At 44.3% G+C, this 19,642-nt stretch overlaps 1 protein-coding gene across 1 annotated transcript in view; it reads right to left on the reverse strand.

Annotated features, from left to right (window-relative positions):
- Window positions 1-263: 263 nt before the first annotated feature.
- ARSB (arylsulfatase B) overlaps window positions 264-19,642 on the reverse strand; it is a 120,071-nt gene continuing 100,692 nt past the window's right edge. Inside the window, exons 7-8 of the mRNA XM_084881310.1 lie at window positions 3,884-4,006; window positions 264-3,129 (exon numbers count right to left, since the gene is read on the reverse strand). Of these exons, the coding sequence (XP_084737436.1) occupies window positions 2,864-3,129; window positions 3,884-4,006 (389 nt within the window). The 3' untranslated portion in view covers window positions 264-2,863. The remainder of the gene's footprint in view (window positions 3,130-3,883; window positions 4,007-19,642) is intronic.

Genomic DNA, 19,642 nt, shown 5'->3' on the forward strand with positions numbered 1-19,642 from the left:
GAGGCAGCCAATCAATAATTCTCTCTCATCATTGATGTTTCTATCTTTCTCTCCCTATCCCTTCCTCTCTGAAATTAATAAAAATATATTAAAAATAATAAACTGGGATAAAAATGAAATAACTTAAAATTTATCATTTTAACAATTTTAAAATTACAATTCAGAGGCATTAAGTACATTCCTGATGTTGTGCAACCATCACCTCTATTTAGTTCCAGAAATTTTTCATCATACAAGTTGAAATTCCACACCCACAGCTGACACATTCTAAAAGATCATTTATTTTTTTTTGTTCCTCCATATGCGGGACAATTGTGAAGTAACAAAGAAAAATAGTTAAATAAACAAAACCTTTCTTTAAACATAAGCAAATTCAGAAAGAAATGACATTAATACTTCTAATGAAAACATATGAATCTGTTCACAGTCTGGTACAGAAAAGAAATCTAATAAACGCATTCTATTATGAATAAAATCAAATCTCAGATAAAAGTGTTACAGAAAATTAATCTTTAAAATTCCCTTTAAATTCTGAGTGCTGAACATACACACTGTACCCAGCAACCAAGAAGGCAGAATCGGGGACAGCTGCAGGGAGAGCAAAAGAGGTCATCTAGCGATGCCTCCGACCTTAAAGTATTAATGGTACCTATAGTGCTGGATTAGAACGATCCAGAAGGAATATGGGCTCAGTTAGTTCATAAATCTGCCACAGGATCGGGAGAGGTAACAGTATTTTGGCCGGCTGTGGGCCAGCCCAGGAGTGTGAAATAGGCGGGTAATAGGTGTCATTAGTTCTTGCACCATTTCCTTCCAATCATCCTATTTTAACACAATCCAAGCTGGGAGCCACCAGAAAACCCAGCTACTGAATGGAAGGGTGGCTATCCCAGGACCTAGCGGATTAGTTGGTGGGTTTGTTTCTCGTGTCCTGTGAAGAACAGATAGAGCTGAGGATTACTGGCAAAAGCAGAGTACCTTTGGCAGGCATGTTCCACTGCTCTCCCAGCGGACATTACAACTTCACCATGGCGTGCCCAATGGCTGCCCAGATGTGCAGACTGTGCTCCTACCCAAGGAGGCAGCTTGAGAACAGAACATCAGTGGTTGGAAGATATTTATATCATCCCTGTATTCAACTCATTGGACTACCACATTTCATGATGTGAGACTTTCTCATTTGCTCATTCGTCCATTTACTCATTTATTTTTTAAAAAGTGTCTTGAGTGCCTTCTACATACCAGGCACTGGTGAAACGCAGCTAATGAAACAGTGGAGCTAATGCAAAAAAAGAGTCTAATTTTTGCACACATTTCTCTGAGTCTGATACTCTTTGGAGCTAATCTGCACTGATGCATGTCAGTAGGACATGAGTGGGACTGAGAAAGGGCTGGTAGGTCACACTGTGCATCCTGCCCCTCACTCCAGAACCTCTATAAAAGCAGGGAGATTGGGAGAATAAGAATGTGCCCACCTGGCTTTCTCAAGGCCCAGAATCCCAGATGTTGGCTATTTCCCTTTTCAAATTGCCCATTTCCATCATCTCGAACAACAGTGCCCTTTCCGGGGGCTTTTCCTCACTGCTGGGGAATAGCAGTCAGTGCAACTCATCCTACATTGTGAGACAAAGCCACAGTCATGAGAATAAACTCCATGTAACTAAAAAGTGCTCACCAGCCGAAACCGGTTTGGCTCAGTGGCTAGAGCGTCGGTCTGCGGACTGAAAGGTCCCAGATTCGATTCCAGTCAAGGGCAACCTTGGTTACGGGCACATCCCCGGTAGGGGGTGTGCAGGAGGCAGCCGGTCGATGTTTCTCTCTCATCGATGTTGCTAGCTCTCTATTCCTCTTTCTTTCTCCCTGTGAAAAATCAATAAAATAAAATTTAAAAAGACACCAGCATCATTCATTTATTAATTTAAAAAGTGCTCACCAGACAGATGACCCAGACCCAAGCCTTGCCCACCCAGGCCTCTTCGTGTTCACCAGGAACTCACAGAGCGAGGCGGGCCGCCTTCTCTGGCAGGGCTCTCACTGGGTGCTAGGGGCAGAAGGAAGGCAGAGCTCAGTGTTCCCGAAACCAGTGGTGCTCAGAGCGGAGAAGCAAGGCAGCCTTTTCAGGCCCAGGACGCCTGAGTCACAGGGAAGGGGAGGAGAAAACCAGGGGGGTCTGCGGGTAGCAGGAAGTCTAGACAAAATGAGCAATGGCTGGGGGGGCGAGGGGGATAAAAACACAGTTCTTTATTGTGAAAAGCAGAATCGAGGAGCAGGCGTGCTGCCATCCTGACCTGACCAGTGAAATGGGCCTCATGCTCCAGGACGGGATGAGTGATGAAGTGTGTGAGCGAGGGTGACCCAGGCGTGTATTCACATGGAACGTCTGAACACGATCTCTCGCAGACAAGAGACCCGCTGGCCAACAGAGCCATTAACAATGGTCTGCTCCCTTCATTTGCTGCAAGAAATGTGAGTCACCCCCATAAAAGCTGGCTATTGGCAGAGGGAAACCTCACATCTGACTTGCGAGGCTAAAGGAGCCAGCTGCTCCGGCCTCCAGGACTCACAAACTTCCTATTTCAAGTCAAGTTCCCAGCAGACCCACGGCTCTGGAAAAAAGGGGATGAACCCAATCACCCTCTCCTCTAGACACGCACCCAAACCAACAGCGGGAGGGTTCCAGATTTTATCACATCTTCTTAAATGCACAAGGGGTTGAAATGAGACAACCTCGTTAATGCGGTTTAGGGGCAAAAGAAGGGCCAGGGGAAGCCATTGGGAGGACGAATGAGTCACACGAGCAGAGTCTGAAGTCCAACTTGCACAGAAAGGCTTTCTAGCGACCCACCCGAGGCTGCCCCAGGTCCTACATCCAAGGGCCCCAAGCCCCAGTGCCCTTGGGGTCACAGCGGGGGTCCTGATCCGGGTAGAACACGGGCACCGAGTGTTTTTGGTAGAACTGTAGCCGGGAAAGGAGCTGTTTGACCACATGGGGATACTCCCTGGACAGGTCATGTCTTTCTTCTGGGTCCCGCTCAATATCAAAGAGCCAGAGGGTCTTGCTTGGTGGGTCCGATGAGGGTATCTCAGAAACATTGTATTCTGATGGTGGAGGGAACCAGTGACCACAGCCTGGCAAAGAAATTCAACAGTTTATTGTAGACATGGTAGATCAGTTCTAATTTCGTGGAGGGAGCCCGAGGGACAAAGCTGAGCTGGGTTGTGGGGGCAAGGACACACGAAAAACACGGGGCCCTTGATGCTGTGTCTGGATCGAAGACTCAGACGTCTGGTGCTTTAATGAGACATGTCTCACTGCTTCATACCCAGGGGGCGTCCAGAAATGTGAATGCATGTATGTGTGCTTATGCGTGTGCGTGTGTGTGTGTGTATGTGTGTGTGTGTCAAGGGGGAAGGGGGAGTTGTCACATGACTCGGTATTTCGTGGTCATGGGCCAGGGATGCTAAAATGTCTTGCAACACATGGTCCAGTCCCAAACAATGAAGCATTGTCTTGCCATAGTTGCCAAGAATGTCCTCATTATACACACTGCTTAATCGCACCATGACTTTAACCATCATGCCACATATCCCACAAGTCCTTCACAGATGTCGCTTTTAGAGAAGGTGCTCAGGGGAGGCTACCCTGCGGGCTGAGGATGTAGCTTTCAGAGGTTCTCTTTGTTATGCTTGAGAACCAAGCCTATCTGAAATCCTTATTTTCCCTGAAGCACTAGAGAGGCATTTCTTCCTTTTATTCCTCCTACAGTTAATTCTTAGCTTTTTGGGGGGTGAGGGGTCAGGATTAGTACCCACCCCCACCCCTCATTCAGCAGCCCCAGAGTTATGAGTCGCTCCATTTTGGGGAGTGCTGAGCATTCTATACCTGGGTAGCCTGTGAGGAGTTTCCAGTTTCTGTGTCTAATTGCAGCATGGACAGATGTGTTGAAGGCTGAATATTCTGGAAGAGAAGAGTCACCCTTTGCAGGAGCCGTGCTATTCCCAGGACCTGGGAAGAAATAGTTGGGAGAATTAGATCACTGCTATCGGAATGTGTCATTATAAATCAACATTTTATTTCCTTCTTGCAGAACAGTAGCTTTTTTCAACACTGGAGTGTAAATGTGTATCCTGCCACAGAAATGAATCTCCTATTAAGTATAAGCAGAGCCAAAGTTACATTCAACGTCAGTCATAAACCACCAGGAATATAAAAGAAATCCCAAAAAGATTAGAATACTAATTCATCCTTAAAAATCACAATGCACAGCTGGCCAGGTGCAGAACTGGGTACTGTTACAGCACGCTGGGTTGTTTGTGTGTTTTGCTTTTGCCATTCAATGACTGAATTAAATAAATACATTTTCTGTGTAAACTTATACCTAGGGAGAGAATATAATACACCATAAAATGTACATTTTAATGGAGTCTATTTCAAGCTTTGCGAGGTCAAGCATGCCATGATGAATAGTACATACTATTAATTTTGTAACCACAGGTATGAAATCTAAAAGTAATTGAGCAGTGCTCAGCTAACCATTCAGACAGGATAATTATGGGCGTAGGAATAAATTCAGTATACAAATTATTGGCTGGTATTGTGGAGAATATTAATTTATCATCTTGAGGTCTTATAATTAATTGATCAATAGGTTTTTGAGGAGAGCAATGAATAAAAGTGTCCCTCTTCCCCTTTTGAGTTTGGAACCAACTGAGGTAGAGGCCAAACAGATGAAGCTGAAAATATTGCTTTTGTTTCTGATAAAACTGGATTGGTGAGGACACAGATTCAGATCTGTGACAGAGAAGCCCTGCTGATAACTGACTTAGGAAGGCTCAGCCCCCCAGCACTGGTCTTGCTGGACACCCACCAGGCTCCCTGGGGGTGCACAGCTCAGAGCAAGCTTACTTCCTTCTTTAAAGAAAAAAAAAAAAGAAGAAAAAAAAAATATAATTGATTTTCTACAGAGAGGAAGGGAGAGAGATAGAGAGCTGGAAACATTGACCAGCTGCCTCCTGCACAGGCCTCACTGGGGATGTGCCCGCAACCAAGGTACATGCCCCTGACCAGAACTGAACCTTGGGACCCTTCAGTCCTCAGGCCGACGCTCTTTCCACTGAGCCAAACCGGTTTCGGCAGTCCCTTCTTTTGGAGTACTCCCTCTTTCACCTGCTTATGGGGAGGAGGGCTAAAGTCCAGAGAGACCCAAGTTCACCTCTAGTTGATGATCCTGGAGGGCAAGGTCTGAGGGCCCCCCACCTCCTCTTACATGTCTATGTTTTAAAAGCCTCAACTTAGGGGCTAACTCGATAATATTTAGTCTAAGTCCACATTTATCTGCTAACTTTTCAAACATGGTCATAGCAATCACCTTGGGTGCACCTCCAAAGACATCCAGACCACCCGCCCAGTGACTAATGGCCGTATCTGTGATAAGGTCTGTGCCCGTGGTCGGTCCATCTGTCCATCTGGCATATGGAACTTGGAGGGCGCCCTGCTTCCTGCCGGAGCAGACATCTATGCTGCTCAGGGCTGCACGCAGGAAGTGTTGGGAAAGGCAGGGTCCCATTCTTGTGAGAGCCTTGTGGAAATGACCCCGAAGACATCCTGGAGACTGAGCCAATCAACATGGGTGGTTTCAGACCTTCAGTCCTAACAACTGCATCCCAGCAAGTCATTAGCACCAAAGAGGAAATCTTTTTGACTTCTTGATTCTGTTTGCTTCTGGCTGTTTTGGCTCCAATAGCTTGAGGAGGTCGATCACAGGAAGTGGTTCTTAATACACAGACTGTGGTGAACTGCGGCCCTCACCATTACTCCTCACAAGTCTGTATGGCGGCCACGTTTCGATACCAAAGAATGTTAACTAAAACAAGTTTGCTTTGTGAACATAAACAACAACAACAAAAAGGAAATTCTGCTTTCTCAGCTATCCTTATATTTACATACATTTTTTTCCCTTAAAACAAACAGGAACATAAAATACCCAGACAATAAATAAGACTAACTGATGAAAGATGCTGTTATCTCAATGAATTTTTCATTTTCAGAAATTAAACAAAGGAAAAATGACAAGAAATCGTATAGCTAATACCCTGTGAGCTGTCACCCAGAATGAACAGATGTTAACATTTAGTCACATTTGCCTTTTTTAAAAAATTTTAATTGAAGAAACAGGACAAGGAAGATGAAGTGACAGTTTCCTTTGTCCCCATCCTCAATCCCAGACCCTCCTCCACTCACTCCCCAGAGGCTCCTGCTTCACCATGAAAGTGTACAGGGTTTCCTTCCACTGTTTAAAAACACATTAACATAAATATGTGCCCAGGAATAATATACAGTATTGCTTGATACTTTAAAAATGCATGTGTGTATAAAGCTATACATATTCTGCATCTGTTGTTCATCCACAATAGTATTTTTAGAGCCCTATTATAAATGCTATATATTTAACTGTTTAATATTTCACTATATAAAAAACACATTTTATTTAACCTGTGAGGGACTCTTAGGTTCCTTCACTTTTCCTTTTTCCTATTATAAGCTCTCCTGCAGGGAACATGCTGCCCACAGCTCCTGTGCACATGGGCAGGAGTTCCTCTGGGTGTGGGCCTGGCAGAACTGTTTAAGTACAAGGCGCACACATTTCCAACTTCACAGCATGTACTGATTGGCCCTCCTACCAGCGAGGTCCCTGTTTCTTCACATCCTCTATCGGATACTTTCAGAATTTAAATTTTCTACCTCTCTACACATTTTAGAGAAAATCTACAGCTTTTTTTTTAAAAAAAATCATTTGACCAGCAATCATATCTTTCTTGTACTGTGTCAGTCCTAAGACTGCTTTAAAATATTTTGAAGTAACACTCACAGAAAAATGTGCACAAATCACGCTGGACAAAGAGTGGACTCTCCCTTGTAACACCAGCCCACTCAAGAAAGAGAACATTACTAGGCCTGCAAAACCCTCCTTTCCCCGAGGTAACTGTTTTCCTAACTTCAACTGGTGTTTTCATGATTAAATCCACAGTGTAGGAGATAAGACTATCGAGATGAGGGATAGGAGGCAGAGATTACTTAGAATGTTAACAAACTTTTAGAATTTCTCTGAGAGAGTTGGATTAGTTTCAGATTTAAGAAATATTTATTGCCCAGCCGGTGTGGCTCAGTGGCTGAATGTCAACCTATGAACCAGGAGGTTATGGTTCGATTCCTGGTCAGGGCACATGCCCATGTTGCAGGCTCGATATCCAGTGGGGGGCATGGAGGAGGTAGCTAATCAATGATGCTTTTTCATCATTGATGTTTCTCTCTCTCTCTCTCTCTCTCCCTTTCCATTCCTCTCTGAAATCAATAAAAAGACATTTTATTGATTAAAAACTATGTGGTAAGAAAGCTTTGTGTTCTAAAATTCTATGACATGAAGTAATAAGCAAAGAGACACCTAAGAGAAGTTTTGAATGTAAAATCGATGATATTTAGGAACTAAGTTATAAATAATAAAATTTCAAGTTTGGTGACTGGGAGAATAGAGTTGCTGCTAGCAGAATAGAGATGTTGGGACAAGAAATAGTGGCAACAATATGATTCTGGAGTCAGATATACCAACTTTGAAGAATTAATATTAGCTCAAGATAGCACTATCACTACACACTGAAGCTAAAACAGTGGCCCTGCATGAGAGACTGAAATATACTCTCACTCAAGCACCATCCACAACGCTGCGATCACTGAACCCTGGGCATGCATTAGTTGTCTGGAGAGAGAAGCAAGAAGAAATCATTTGCCCAGAGACAGACCATTGAATGCCCCAAACCCCACAGAACTGTTAGCAAATGAAGCAGAGAAGAAAATAATATGAGGAAGAAAAGCAGTTGAACAGGACATCACACAAGTCAAGAGAGCAGAGAGTTTCAGACCATGATTCACCAAATATTCCACCCATCAACTTGGTGAGTTAAAAAAAAGAAAAGAAAAAAAAAAAAGAAAGCAAACTGGATCTGTTAATCTTTGGGAAGAAAGTAGGAAGTTCAGAGAGAAGCATAAGCAAACAAATCTTTCTCTTTTCCTTCTGAGCTAAAAGCCACCTCTACTATGATGATAAGGCTTTCTGGCTAGAATCACTTCTCAGTTATAAGATGGGTTAGTCATGCGTATTGGTTTTGATGTGAAAGAGATCAGCAGAAAACCTGAGGGCAAACGAAGGAAATCAGTATTTTACATAACATTTAATGAGCTTTATAGAGGTCCCTGTCTGAACAGCCTCTGGAAATGTGAAGCAGTTCAAATATCCTGGGCGAGGACCAATGGCTTCGTGGAGAACTGTGTTCGCCAGAGACAGGGGTTCCAGGAGCGCCTGAGAGAGCTCTCCAGGCGGGATGGTGAGCCAGTGGGTGGGGGTCCAGGTTCCCATCTCCACTTCAATCAGCACCCACCATTTAACTCTTCAGGAAGGTGTTTGCTAAATATACTGTACATCTCTACATTTTGTTTGAAGAAAGGGCCTGTCGGCTAAAATATAATTTGCAAGACAGTAATTAGTGATAGGGGAGGGACTCACCAAATGGAAAAGGGACTGAGAGAGGCCCACAGACACATCTGATCTCCTGGTATTCAATGCTTCTGTCTCTTGTTTGTACAGTGCATCCTCCCGACTCTTTGGAAACTACAGTCTCATATTGTTTATGATTGTGTTTTATAAAATACATTATTTTTTTCTGGCTATGCAATTTATACATTTATTGTAGATAGGTTGAAAAACACACAAAAAAGTATGAACAGGAAAATTAAAATTACCTGTAGATTTATTATCTGTTGTTTACATTTTGGTGTAAATTCCTTGAGACTTTTAACTACACAAAGCTTAAATAAAATAAACGTGTTGGCTGACTTGCAAATAAGAAGAAAACAAACGTTTCATGCTCAGAGAAGACGGGGCAGCGGGGGAAGGAGTTCCCAGCATCAGCACAGGGTGAACGGATGGCTGGGTCTCTTCTCACCGAGCGTGACCTGGGTGTGGCTGGAGAACAGGGCTTGAAAGAATTAATGCTGTGACTGTGTAGGAAGGGACCGTAATGAGGACCTGGCTGTGGGACTGAAGTGGAGGCCTGCTCCCCCTCTCCCAGAAGGCAGGGTGCACAGCTGTGCTGAGCACACACTTTCGGAGCCAATAGCTTGGGTTTGAGTCTCAGCCCTGTCACTCACTGGCTGTGGGACCCTAGGCATTAGCTGACCTCTCTAGGCCTGGATTTCCTCATTTATAAAATGAGGATAATATCATCTATTGCACAGGATTGTTGTGTGGCCTAAATGTGATGATAACTATTAGCAGTATGCCCGGCATATAGGAAGTGCACAGTAAATGTTATTATTACCAGTTGTGCAATCTTGGGCAAGTTTCTTAACTTCCTACGCCTCAGTTTACTATTTATAAAATTAGTATAATAGCAAGTGGTAGAAGGCACATATAGTATTTAGTACAGTATCTGGTACACTGTAAGACTACTGTCAACATTAACGGTAACAGCTAATACTTATAAGCACTTACTATCTCCTTCACACATAAAACATTGTGTTAAGTGTTCTAAGTTAACTCATGTATTCCTTGCAATAGTTCTATGAAATAGGTCATAATGTCTGCCAAAAACTCCTTAAATGCTAGAAAGGTTTTTTCTTTTTTATCCTCTTTTACTTAAGAACTTAAAGAAAAGGAGAAAAGTGGGCAGAAGCAATTATTGTATCAGGAAACAAAACACACACAAAGCAAATCACTTCTTTGGTCTGGCCTTGGAGAGGATCTACATTTGCTCCCCATTCGTGTTCCAGACTTTGAACAGTGTTAGGGGGGAAATAGCAATGGCGGGCGTTTTCATTTGCTGCTTTTAGGGTTTAGTTCCTTTTCTGCCCTGTTGAGGGGCCTGACATTTATTTCCCCTGAGCTCTTTTTTTTGATTACTTTAATAATGTACAAAGATAAGTTTAAATTTTTATTTTAGCTCTAGACCCATTTTATTCCTCCTGTTGATATGAAGCCATTTTCACACTTTAATGGCACAAGCCTATTAGAACAAAATGTACTCAGTTGGGCTAAGTAAAGAAAACCCCCTAGCTTTTCTAGGAATTTGGTTGTCAATGTTTTCCCTAATATGGAACCCTTCATGTATGTTCTTTAAAGTGTTTCTTTTTTAATTGATATTTTAGAGAGAGGAAGAGAGACAGAGAAAGAGAAAGAAACACTGATATGAGAGAGAAATATCGATCAGCTACCTCCTGACTAGGAATTAAACCTGCCACCTTTGGTGCATGGAAGGACACTCCAACCAGCTGACCCACATCGACCAGGGCTCGTGTATGTTTTTTAATGAATAGGAAAGACTTAGGTTTAATTAGCACAGCTATCTTCAACTTCTGTGCTTAAGTTAAACGTTTCTGAAAGCAGATTGTTAACTTATTTCGTGAGTCAATATGCCTGAGTCTATTTGCATACACATTTGATTGGTGGACCATTTCTTCATGGCTAAATCCAAAAAAAGTTCAAAGGACCCCAAATTCAAAGGAAGCTCAAGTCAGGATTCTTATTGTGCCGCTAGGCTGAGCCCCACTGCCCACAGCCTGCAGGTTCCCCAGATCATAGCGCACTGGGGCTACATCTGACCAGACGCACATGTGGATCAAATCTCCAGTCTGCTCATGGCTTTACGTGTCCCCAGAGCTGTGGGCTCAGGCCAGGCTGCCTCGCATCCCGCTGTGTGGCAAGGACTTGCCTACCCAGATGCAAATGTACACTGTTGTTTTGATGCTTTGATTTGAAAACCATTCTGAATCTAAAAATAGAAGTTTTCTCTAAAAATAGTTCCCAAAGAAACACTGGTTAGAAGCCCCACACTCTGAGCTGATGCTTCGCTGACCCTCTTTGCATAATTTTCAAAGGCGAAAAAAGGCCCCAGTAGCCATACGCACAGCCCCTGGGGCTGGAGAGCTGGGGTTTACAGAACTGTGAGCAATTAGCAGCAGCACTCCCTACGCTGTGGCTCTAGTTCTGGGAAGGAACTCAGGGAAACCACAGTGCATTTTAGTAGCTTTCAGAATAATCTCTCCTTCTAGTATCTTATTAAGTTACTTAACCACTCTGACTTCCTGTTTCCTTGAATGTAAAATGGGGATAAAAATAATGTCTGCCTCCCAGGATGGCTGTGAGAATGAAATGAGATCCTATGGGTGGTGAGTGTGCCGTGCACTGCGAGTATAAATATCCTGGTTACAGGTCCTCTCGAATTCCCGCCGCAGTTGCCACAGGACTGGGCACACAGATGAAACTGATTGACCAACCGAAAGAAATCATTTCAGTTTTGATTGAACCTACGGCCTGTGATTGATAGCCATCAAAATCAAGGTGTGATCAACAGCCCAACTCTGTAATGACCATTAGATCTGAACCAGCTGCCAAGGGAACAAGGTATTAGAAAATCATGGATAAGAGGGGATGAGGAAATGTGGAGGTATTAGTCATAGGTACAAAGTTTCGGTTATCTATGTCTCAGAGATCTACTGTATGGCCTCGTGTCCATACCTAACAATTCGGTGTCATCAATACCGTATCATCACTATTTACCATGCACTTGAAAATTGGTTAAGCGTTCTTATCACACACAAACACACAGATAATAAATAAAGAGGGCAATAGAAAACTTTTTGAGGAGACAGATATGTTTATATTATAGATTGCCATGATAGTTTCACAAATGTATATTTATCTCAAAAGTAAGGTGACCAGATGTTGCCAAAAGTGGGACGTCTGGTCAACTTACTCAAAAGTCATTGTCGTATATATTAAATATGCACAGCTCTTTGTATGTCAATCAGACCTTAATAAAGTGGTTTAAAAACAAATGAATAAAAAATAATGTGATCAATGTAGCAATGCCACATAAATTCTATATGCTAAATCAGACACCTAACCAAATATTGTGAAAATAGAGTGAAATAGAACAGGGATTGCCAATTACAGTTCTACATTGGGACTGCCTGACCCCCCAATCACCATCACACAAACTCTGTCTCCTGGAGCCCAGCACAGCTCAGCCCTGGGATTTTGCCTGGCCTAACGTGGGCTGCTGGGTCTCATGTCACCTCCAGTGACTTGAAATCACCATGTTCAGCAGCAGCATCTATTATGCTTGAGATTCTCTTGAGTAGCTCCTCCCTGCAAACAAACTCTATGCAGCTGCCCCTATAAAACAGCTAAAAGCAGGGAAGTCTAATGTCCACTTGCTTCATTGTTTTCAGTTCACAGAGGACTCCTCAGGCTCCATGGATCTCACGGTGACAGACAGTGGCCAGCACACTCTGCTGGAGGCACCCACGTGGGCAGAGGTGCAAAGAATGAGAGAGGGGTCTGTGGGCATGGGCAGCATGTCAGCCTTGGGGGCCGGTGGAGCTGGTTTGTTGTTCTGGATGACAGTGGCCATATGCCCTTTGCCTGTTGGGGCCAGTCCCTGTACAGCTCTACCAGCATGACCTCTGGAGAAGGGAAAAATAAGGAGGCCTGACCACCACTGAAATCCCCCTAAGTTCAATCTGCCTTATTTCTGAATGTAAACCTGATTGGTGCACGTTTTCTGTTGCATCCACACCACTTATTTAGAATCCTCTTGGTGAAATCCTTACAACACAAAACAGGAGTATCGAGGAAAATATAACGCCAGACATAAAGCTAATCAGAAAAAGGTGAGGAGGAATATTACAGATGGTATTTATTACCTACTAGGGACAAATCAAATACTCATAATTTTTATACATGCAGTCCACATGACATATGTCAAATAAATCTCAAGTTTAAAATTTTCAGTTTACAAAGTCAGTTTCTTTGACACCTACTCATTCAGTCCACATTTGATATTTTAAAAGTCCTAGTGAAAAAGGGGCTTTGATGTGGCTTGCTCAGCCTAGGTGGAGTTCCAATGTTAATCATTACTGAATTGTGCATAATAAGTGTTCAGAGAACGTGCCTGTGCTACAGGGAACTTTGACAGTTGGTTAATGTCTGACATTAGCCCGGAGTGTCAATTGAGCAGTATAAACCAAGGACTCAGTGAATCCTCAACTCATGACTATGCTAGTAAATTAATCCATTTATATCTGAAATGGGCTACTCATTCATTTGCCTATAAAAATATTTATTTTTTGATCATTCTAGGTGCAATATATTAAATCTTCAAAATTAATAAACCAAAGCCCAGCTGTTGATAATAAAATAATTTTGTTAAACCCGTCCAGTATGGCTCAGTGGTTGAGCACTGACCCATGAACCAGGGGGTCCCAGTTCCATTCCTGGTCAGGGCACATGCCTGGGTTGCAGGCTTGATCCCCAAGTTGGGGGCATGCAGGAGGCAGTCGATCAATGATTCATTATTTATGCTTCTATCTCTCTCTTCCTCTCTCTGAAATTAATAAAAATATATTTAAAAATAATTTTGTTAAAACACCATAAATTCTAAAATAGTGGAAAATACATTTGTTGACTGAGTGAATAAAATGCACAAAGTGCCTGAGAGGATCAAGGAAGGCGGTGCTCAGTGATCTGGGCCCTAAAGGACAGGATGAACGTGACAGGTAAAGAGAGTGTGACAAAAATGATCCAGAAAGTGGGGGGTGTCTCTCTTCTTGAGTATTTCTTCTCCCTATGGAAACTTCCTCCTTCTCATAGTTTATGTACTTCCTCTGGCTCCATCACATTTTCGTTTCACCCTTATACCCTGCCTTCTTTCCACCCTGTGCCAGGAGAGGGGTGGGGTGAGGGCAGAGAGACCCTGTCTAGCTGACTGCCCCTAAGACAGCTTCCACAGGAGCTCCTCTGATGCACCACGTGCACTGGCACATCCTGCACCCCCGAGCTGGGAGCCTCATCTCCACATTTTCCTGTTGTAGCTAAAGAGGTAGAACATTCAGACTGAGATGAGAGAGGGGCAGAGGATGGAACCCTAGAGAGAAACAGCAAGCGAAAGGCAGAGCAGAGGGGAAGGAGCCTTCCAAAGACAGAGGAGGAGGTAGACCAGAAGGATGCTTCAAAAGTCACGCGCAATAGTCCAAGGAGAAATGGTTGCTGTCAAGGAGAGGAAAAATGCCGTCCATGCCTGTGGAGACAGCAATGTCCCTGGGCTTGTTATGTACAATGCCCATAATAAACATGAACGAGCGCTCTAATGAGCTCACAATAACAAAGGCAGATACAAGGGTGTGTACTTTCTCTAATCATCCTCCAATTAAAGTGAAAACAGATGATCATTTCCAGCTCTGACATCACTGTGCATGTGCCAACCGCCGTCTCCACGCTGGGCCTGCCCCACAGCAGGCTAATCTAATGCAGAACTGTGGCTAGCCTTTGAATTCACATTTTTAGTTTGTCTTTCTCTAAATACAAGTTTTTCAAGTAATTGGTAGAGTCCGTCAGCAGATCGCTATAAATGGACACTATGTGTGTATAAAAAAAAAGGGAAACTAACCCAAAATATTCCTCTCCAGCCTGTGATTAAGATGATGAGCATGAACCAGGCAGAGTCGTCTGTTCTCTGGCCAGGGATGAAAGAAGAAAGACTCTCTCTGCCCCGCAACATGGCATTTATTGAAATCCCAACTTTCACAGAACCCTGCGGTCCGAGTGCCTTGCTGAAGGCCACGCTCCTGTGCCTCACAGCTCATATTCCAGAGCGCAGGAAAGACGTGTCTCGGCTCCGAGCACATTTTTGGAGAAGGATGAAATAATGCAAATTTAATACTTAGTTTGGGAAGGGGGCCCTGCCGGTGGACTCAGGCCGTGATGGCTGTCAGGTGAGCCTCTCTCTCTCTCTCTCTCTCTCTCTCTCTCTCTCTCTCTCTCTCTCTCTCTCTCTCTCTCTCGGCTGGGTGGGGGTACCGTCCTTCCAGACCCTGGGAGCTCACACTGGGCAGCAGTGGCGGCAGCAAGCACAATGCAGAAAACTAGAGCTGGCTGACGCTCCTCCAAGGACAGCCCAGCACAGCATGGCTATTCCACGTCCCAACCCCGGCGTGCTACACAAACCCTGTAATCACTGAAATGAGGGCCACTAGGTGCTGTGTGCCAAAGGTAAAAAAGCAAAAATTTGAGACAACTCTTTCTAGCCTTACCCTAGTTCTTGGCAGCAGCCCAGTTGAAACTAAGGATGTTTTATATTTTGAATCTATCAGGGTCTCCAATAACCCAGGATTCAGAACAGTCTCTCTTTCCAAGGAAAACTGAACACACATCGAGACGGTAAGCAAAGACAGTGTCTTTAGAGAGGTGCCACCGATTCTCCAGATGGACGTGCGGAGCTCAGTTGCAGAGTGCCCACCGTAAGTGTTCGTGCATTTATACACAGTGGTTTGAATCTGGCAGCGTGATCAGGGTGTTTAACAGCCAGCCAGACTGGGATTCCTGAAGCCTCAGTCCTTTCCCTGAAAACCTGTGCTAACTGTCCCATCCATGACCCCAAAGTGATTCCTGGCTGCCAGGCACCTCACATGTATCCGTGAAATGACTCACAGAAGAGGCAGATCTAAATCTGTGCTGCCCAACCCCATCCTGAGAGACACTCTCTCCCTAGCAGCCACGGTGCCATCATTTTGAAGCCCAAGTGAGATAGAGGGGAGGGGAGAGACTCGACTCTACTGTCACTACCCACTCCTTCTCTTTCCTCCCAAAGTATTGTTAGCTTTCACACTGGGGGCTGATGTGCACAGATAAACCTCACTTCTAAGACCTGCATATGGAAAACCAATTAAGATGGGGAAGGAAAACACACACACACACACACACACACACACACACACACACACACCAAACAAACAAACAAAAACAAAAACAAAAAAACCAGAACTGAATTTTCCATCTGACTGGAATAAGAATGCTGAGACCTTCAGGCCGATGAGAACATGGAGTGGCGGGCCTGCTGTCCTAGCAGGGCTCAGGGCACCAGAGGGAGGTGCTCTGCAAAGATGAGGCGGTTCCTGGTGTGCCATCCACTCAGCGCCTAGCACTGTGTAGGCATCTGGTAAATATTACTGAGTAAGTCAACGGACTGGAGCTCCAAGGTTGTGGGTAGATTTTACAGTGAGCTCGGTAAGGTCAGACAGAGAGAAGAGAACAGCAGGCCGAGACATAGCCTGACCCTGGGAAATGTACACATCTCAATTTCACACCTCCAGACCGGGCCATGGTAGAAGAATATGGTTTAGAGGAAAGACACGAGGAAAATTAAGGAGATCGATATTATAGAAGGAAGGAGGTTACACCTACCAAGGGGCCTTAGACACCATGTAACGGATCTCCCCTTTGCATGCAGGAGGAACCAGAAGTTCAGGTCCCTGACCCGGCTAGCTGGTGTCCGAGATGGGAGCCGCTGGTCAGGTACCCCGCTCTGTGTTAGGTCAATACTAGACAAAAAGTTTGGGCTTTTCTTTTTGTGATTATACTGAGAAGGAACGTAACTTTAAATCTGTGGCCAGGATAAACATGTGGTCCCACTGTCAGATCTAAGCGGGCATCACGTGATGTTAAATGATAAGATTTCAATGACCTGATGATTGCTAACATCCTAAATCCATTCTCCTGAGTGGTCAAAGAGAGGGAGGCTGTTTGCAAGCGTGAGGAAGGGACATGGAGGTCCTTATTTGGTTGTGTTCGCTCTACTGCGAGTGAACTTCTTATCTGCATAAGATAAAGGGCCTTCCTCAGAAAAAAGAAGAGCTCACAGGCTGGGGCCTGGGAAGAAACCTTTATTTATTTATTTTTTTAAATCCTCACCCAAGGATATGTTTACTGATTTTAGAGAGAGAAGAAGGGAGGGAGGATATATATATATATATATATATATATATATATATAGAGAGAGAGAGAGAGAGAGAGAGAGAGAAACTTCAATCGGTTGCCACCCCATGGGATAGAACCACAACCTAGCTATGTGCCTCAACCAGGAATCGAACCCACAGCCTTTTTGGTGTACAGGACAACACCCCAACCAACCAAGCCACCAGCCGGGGCTGGAAAGAAGCATTTTTCCTTCTCACGGAGAGTGTTTTCAATCATTCGTTGGAACCGGAACTCCAGGTCCAAAACTGACAATTCACCACAATACGTTCCCCTCTGCACTGGGGACACTTTTTGTATTAATATGATTAAATTAACCTGTCAGTCCAGCGGTATATCCTTTGAACACTTGAGAGAAAGCCAGCAGCTTCCTGGGGCTTTTCCAAGAGAAATATCTGCTCCTAAAAGGTGATTTCCACACAGATCCCCTGCCTCCCTTGATCAGGAGATAATTACGGGGCTGTGAAAGCCGCTGAGGCCGAGGCCTGGCACACACACCGTGTGCTTTTGTAAGAGCGCCAGAGGGAGCGCAGACAGCCCTGGATGTGCCCCCCTCCACCCGCCCCTGCAAGCTCCCTCGAGGTTGGAGCATCCAAGTTCCCACAGACACAGCGCTGGTCTCCTTGGCTGGAGGGCCTGGACCAGCCCTCCGCCTCCCTGCTTGTGGCTGCTCTCCTATGCTATCCAGCCTAAATGTCTTCCAGAGGCTCACATGATGCAAGCTCTATGAATTCCTGGGATTCATCCCCATGAAACACAGGAATTTACGTTATTTCAACAAATATTTATTGAGCATTTACTCTGCACCTGGTGCCATACCAGGAACTGGTTTTATTCCATTAGGTGATTGTTTACTAGTGCTGAACAGCTACTGTGCACTAGGAACTGGGCTTGAGTGCCGTTTCCTGCAAGGAGGTCCTGGTCTACTGAAGGGCCTGTTCATTATTTCAGTTCCTCTCAGTTGAGGAGAACAAACAGGGTTCCTGGCTGCCCTGGTGAGTCAAGGCCAGAAGCACAGTGTCTCAATGGCTCTAAGAGTGTTTTGCCATTAATGTTCTGAACACCATTTAGTTTCAAGGATCTCACATAAGGTACATGCAGAGATAGATTCCTGCAAAAAGCAACAGAAATACCAGGGGAGAGGTTATCTCTTAGGATTAGTAAACTGCTCATGATAATGACACATGGAGTGAAAAGAAAAAAGAATGGTGTTTTTGTTGTTGTTGTTTTTTTGTTTTTTGTTTTAAATGAAAACTAGTTCATTCCTTTGGTTGCCTTGCCACTCCATCAAACCCACCTACCACTGGTTAGAGGGCTTGATCAATGCAATCACACAAGTTTCTCTTAAGGAAGAAAGTTAAAGAGGAAGGTTGGGAACAGCTTAATTTTCATGTGAAACAGCCACTGCTAGGGGGATTTTGGGGGTGGGGGGTGGGAAAGGGGCTCGGAGGGAGAGAGCTCAGAGGGATCAGGGGAAATATCTTGACACAGCAGGCAATTAATACACTAAAACTCACAACCAAAGGCAGCCATGGGAGCTGAGGATTACCCAAATGCTTTCCATAGGGGATGCTGGAGAGGAAACAATGGTGGGCGGGTCCTAATTTCACACAAGCTGATGGCCAGGTAGGAACTGGCCCTGTTCTTCCCCAGGGGAGGTGGGGGGAGTTGTCCGCCTGCCCTCTCCCACCTCCCAGCTCGCTCACAAGTCTCCCCGCTCAAAGCTGTGCATGCTTTGGGAGTGGGGACAAGGTTGCCGGGTGCTCTGTGTCCTCACAGGTCAAGTCAAGTCTCCCATAAAATCAAGGACAGTCGGACGCAGGGCTTATAGCACCAAGTTCTGTTTAAATTACTCCGTACTTAGTTCAGAGGAGCCCCATATGGATTTTTTGAATGACTGACCTTTCTCTGCAACATTCATGACTCTATGGCCTATAGACAGTTGGTGGAGTCTCCGCATCCACTTCCACTGTTTTGTGAGGGTGACACACAGTCTTAGAAACAGTGAGCTCCTGCCTGGCTGGCGTGGCTCAGTGGTTGAGCACTGACCTATTAACCAGGAGGTCCCTGGTTAAATTCACGGTGAGGGCACATGCCCAAGTTGCAGGCTCAATCCCCAGTGTAAGGTGTGCAGCAGCAGTCGATTAATGATTCTCCCATTTATGTTTCTATCTCTCTCTCCCTCTCCTTTCCTCTCTGAAATCAGTAAAAGAAAGAAAGAAAAAAAAAAAAACCCCAAAAAACAAGAAAGACAGAAACAAACAAACAATGAGCTCCTTAAAGGAATGCACACTGAGTGAGGTCCCGGCCAATTAAACTAGTAAATCCCATTGAAAAAACACCAAAGCCTTTTCCTAATAATTGCTGAATCACATAACAAGCAGAAAGGCTTAATCCTATAATCACATCAAGTTTACCGGTACACTGAGTGACTTTCTGAATCTACCACTTATCTCTGCTGAGAATCTAACATATTAGTGACCTGTCAGAGCAGAACTGAGTCAGCAAACTCCACAGGCAGCTAATATTACAATGTTAAAACCTGCATTTCAATCTGTGATTTTTATGCAGGTATATAAAGATTTACTAAGATTAGAAAAAGGGCAAAATGAGATTATTAGGAAGAAAAATGTCTTTTTGTTTCTATTCACTAATTTTACTTCTAATTATTTTCCTTTCTATCGATCTCCCATTATGGAAGGAAGAGGCTAATGCAAACCTGGAAACATGGCAGTAACAACTATTTCTGAGAAAGCAAAACTCACTCTTTTCTGGTTCCC

The sequence above is a fragment of the Pipistrellus hanaki genome (genome assembly GCF_964339955.1).
Source record: "Pipistrellus hanaki genome assembly, chromosome: 4".
In the NCBI taxonomy this organism is placed as follows: domain Eukaryota; kingdom Metazoa; phylum Chordata; class Mammalia; order Chiroptera; family Vespertilionidae; genus Pipistrellus; species Pipistrellus hanaki.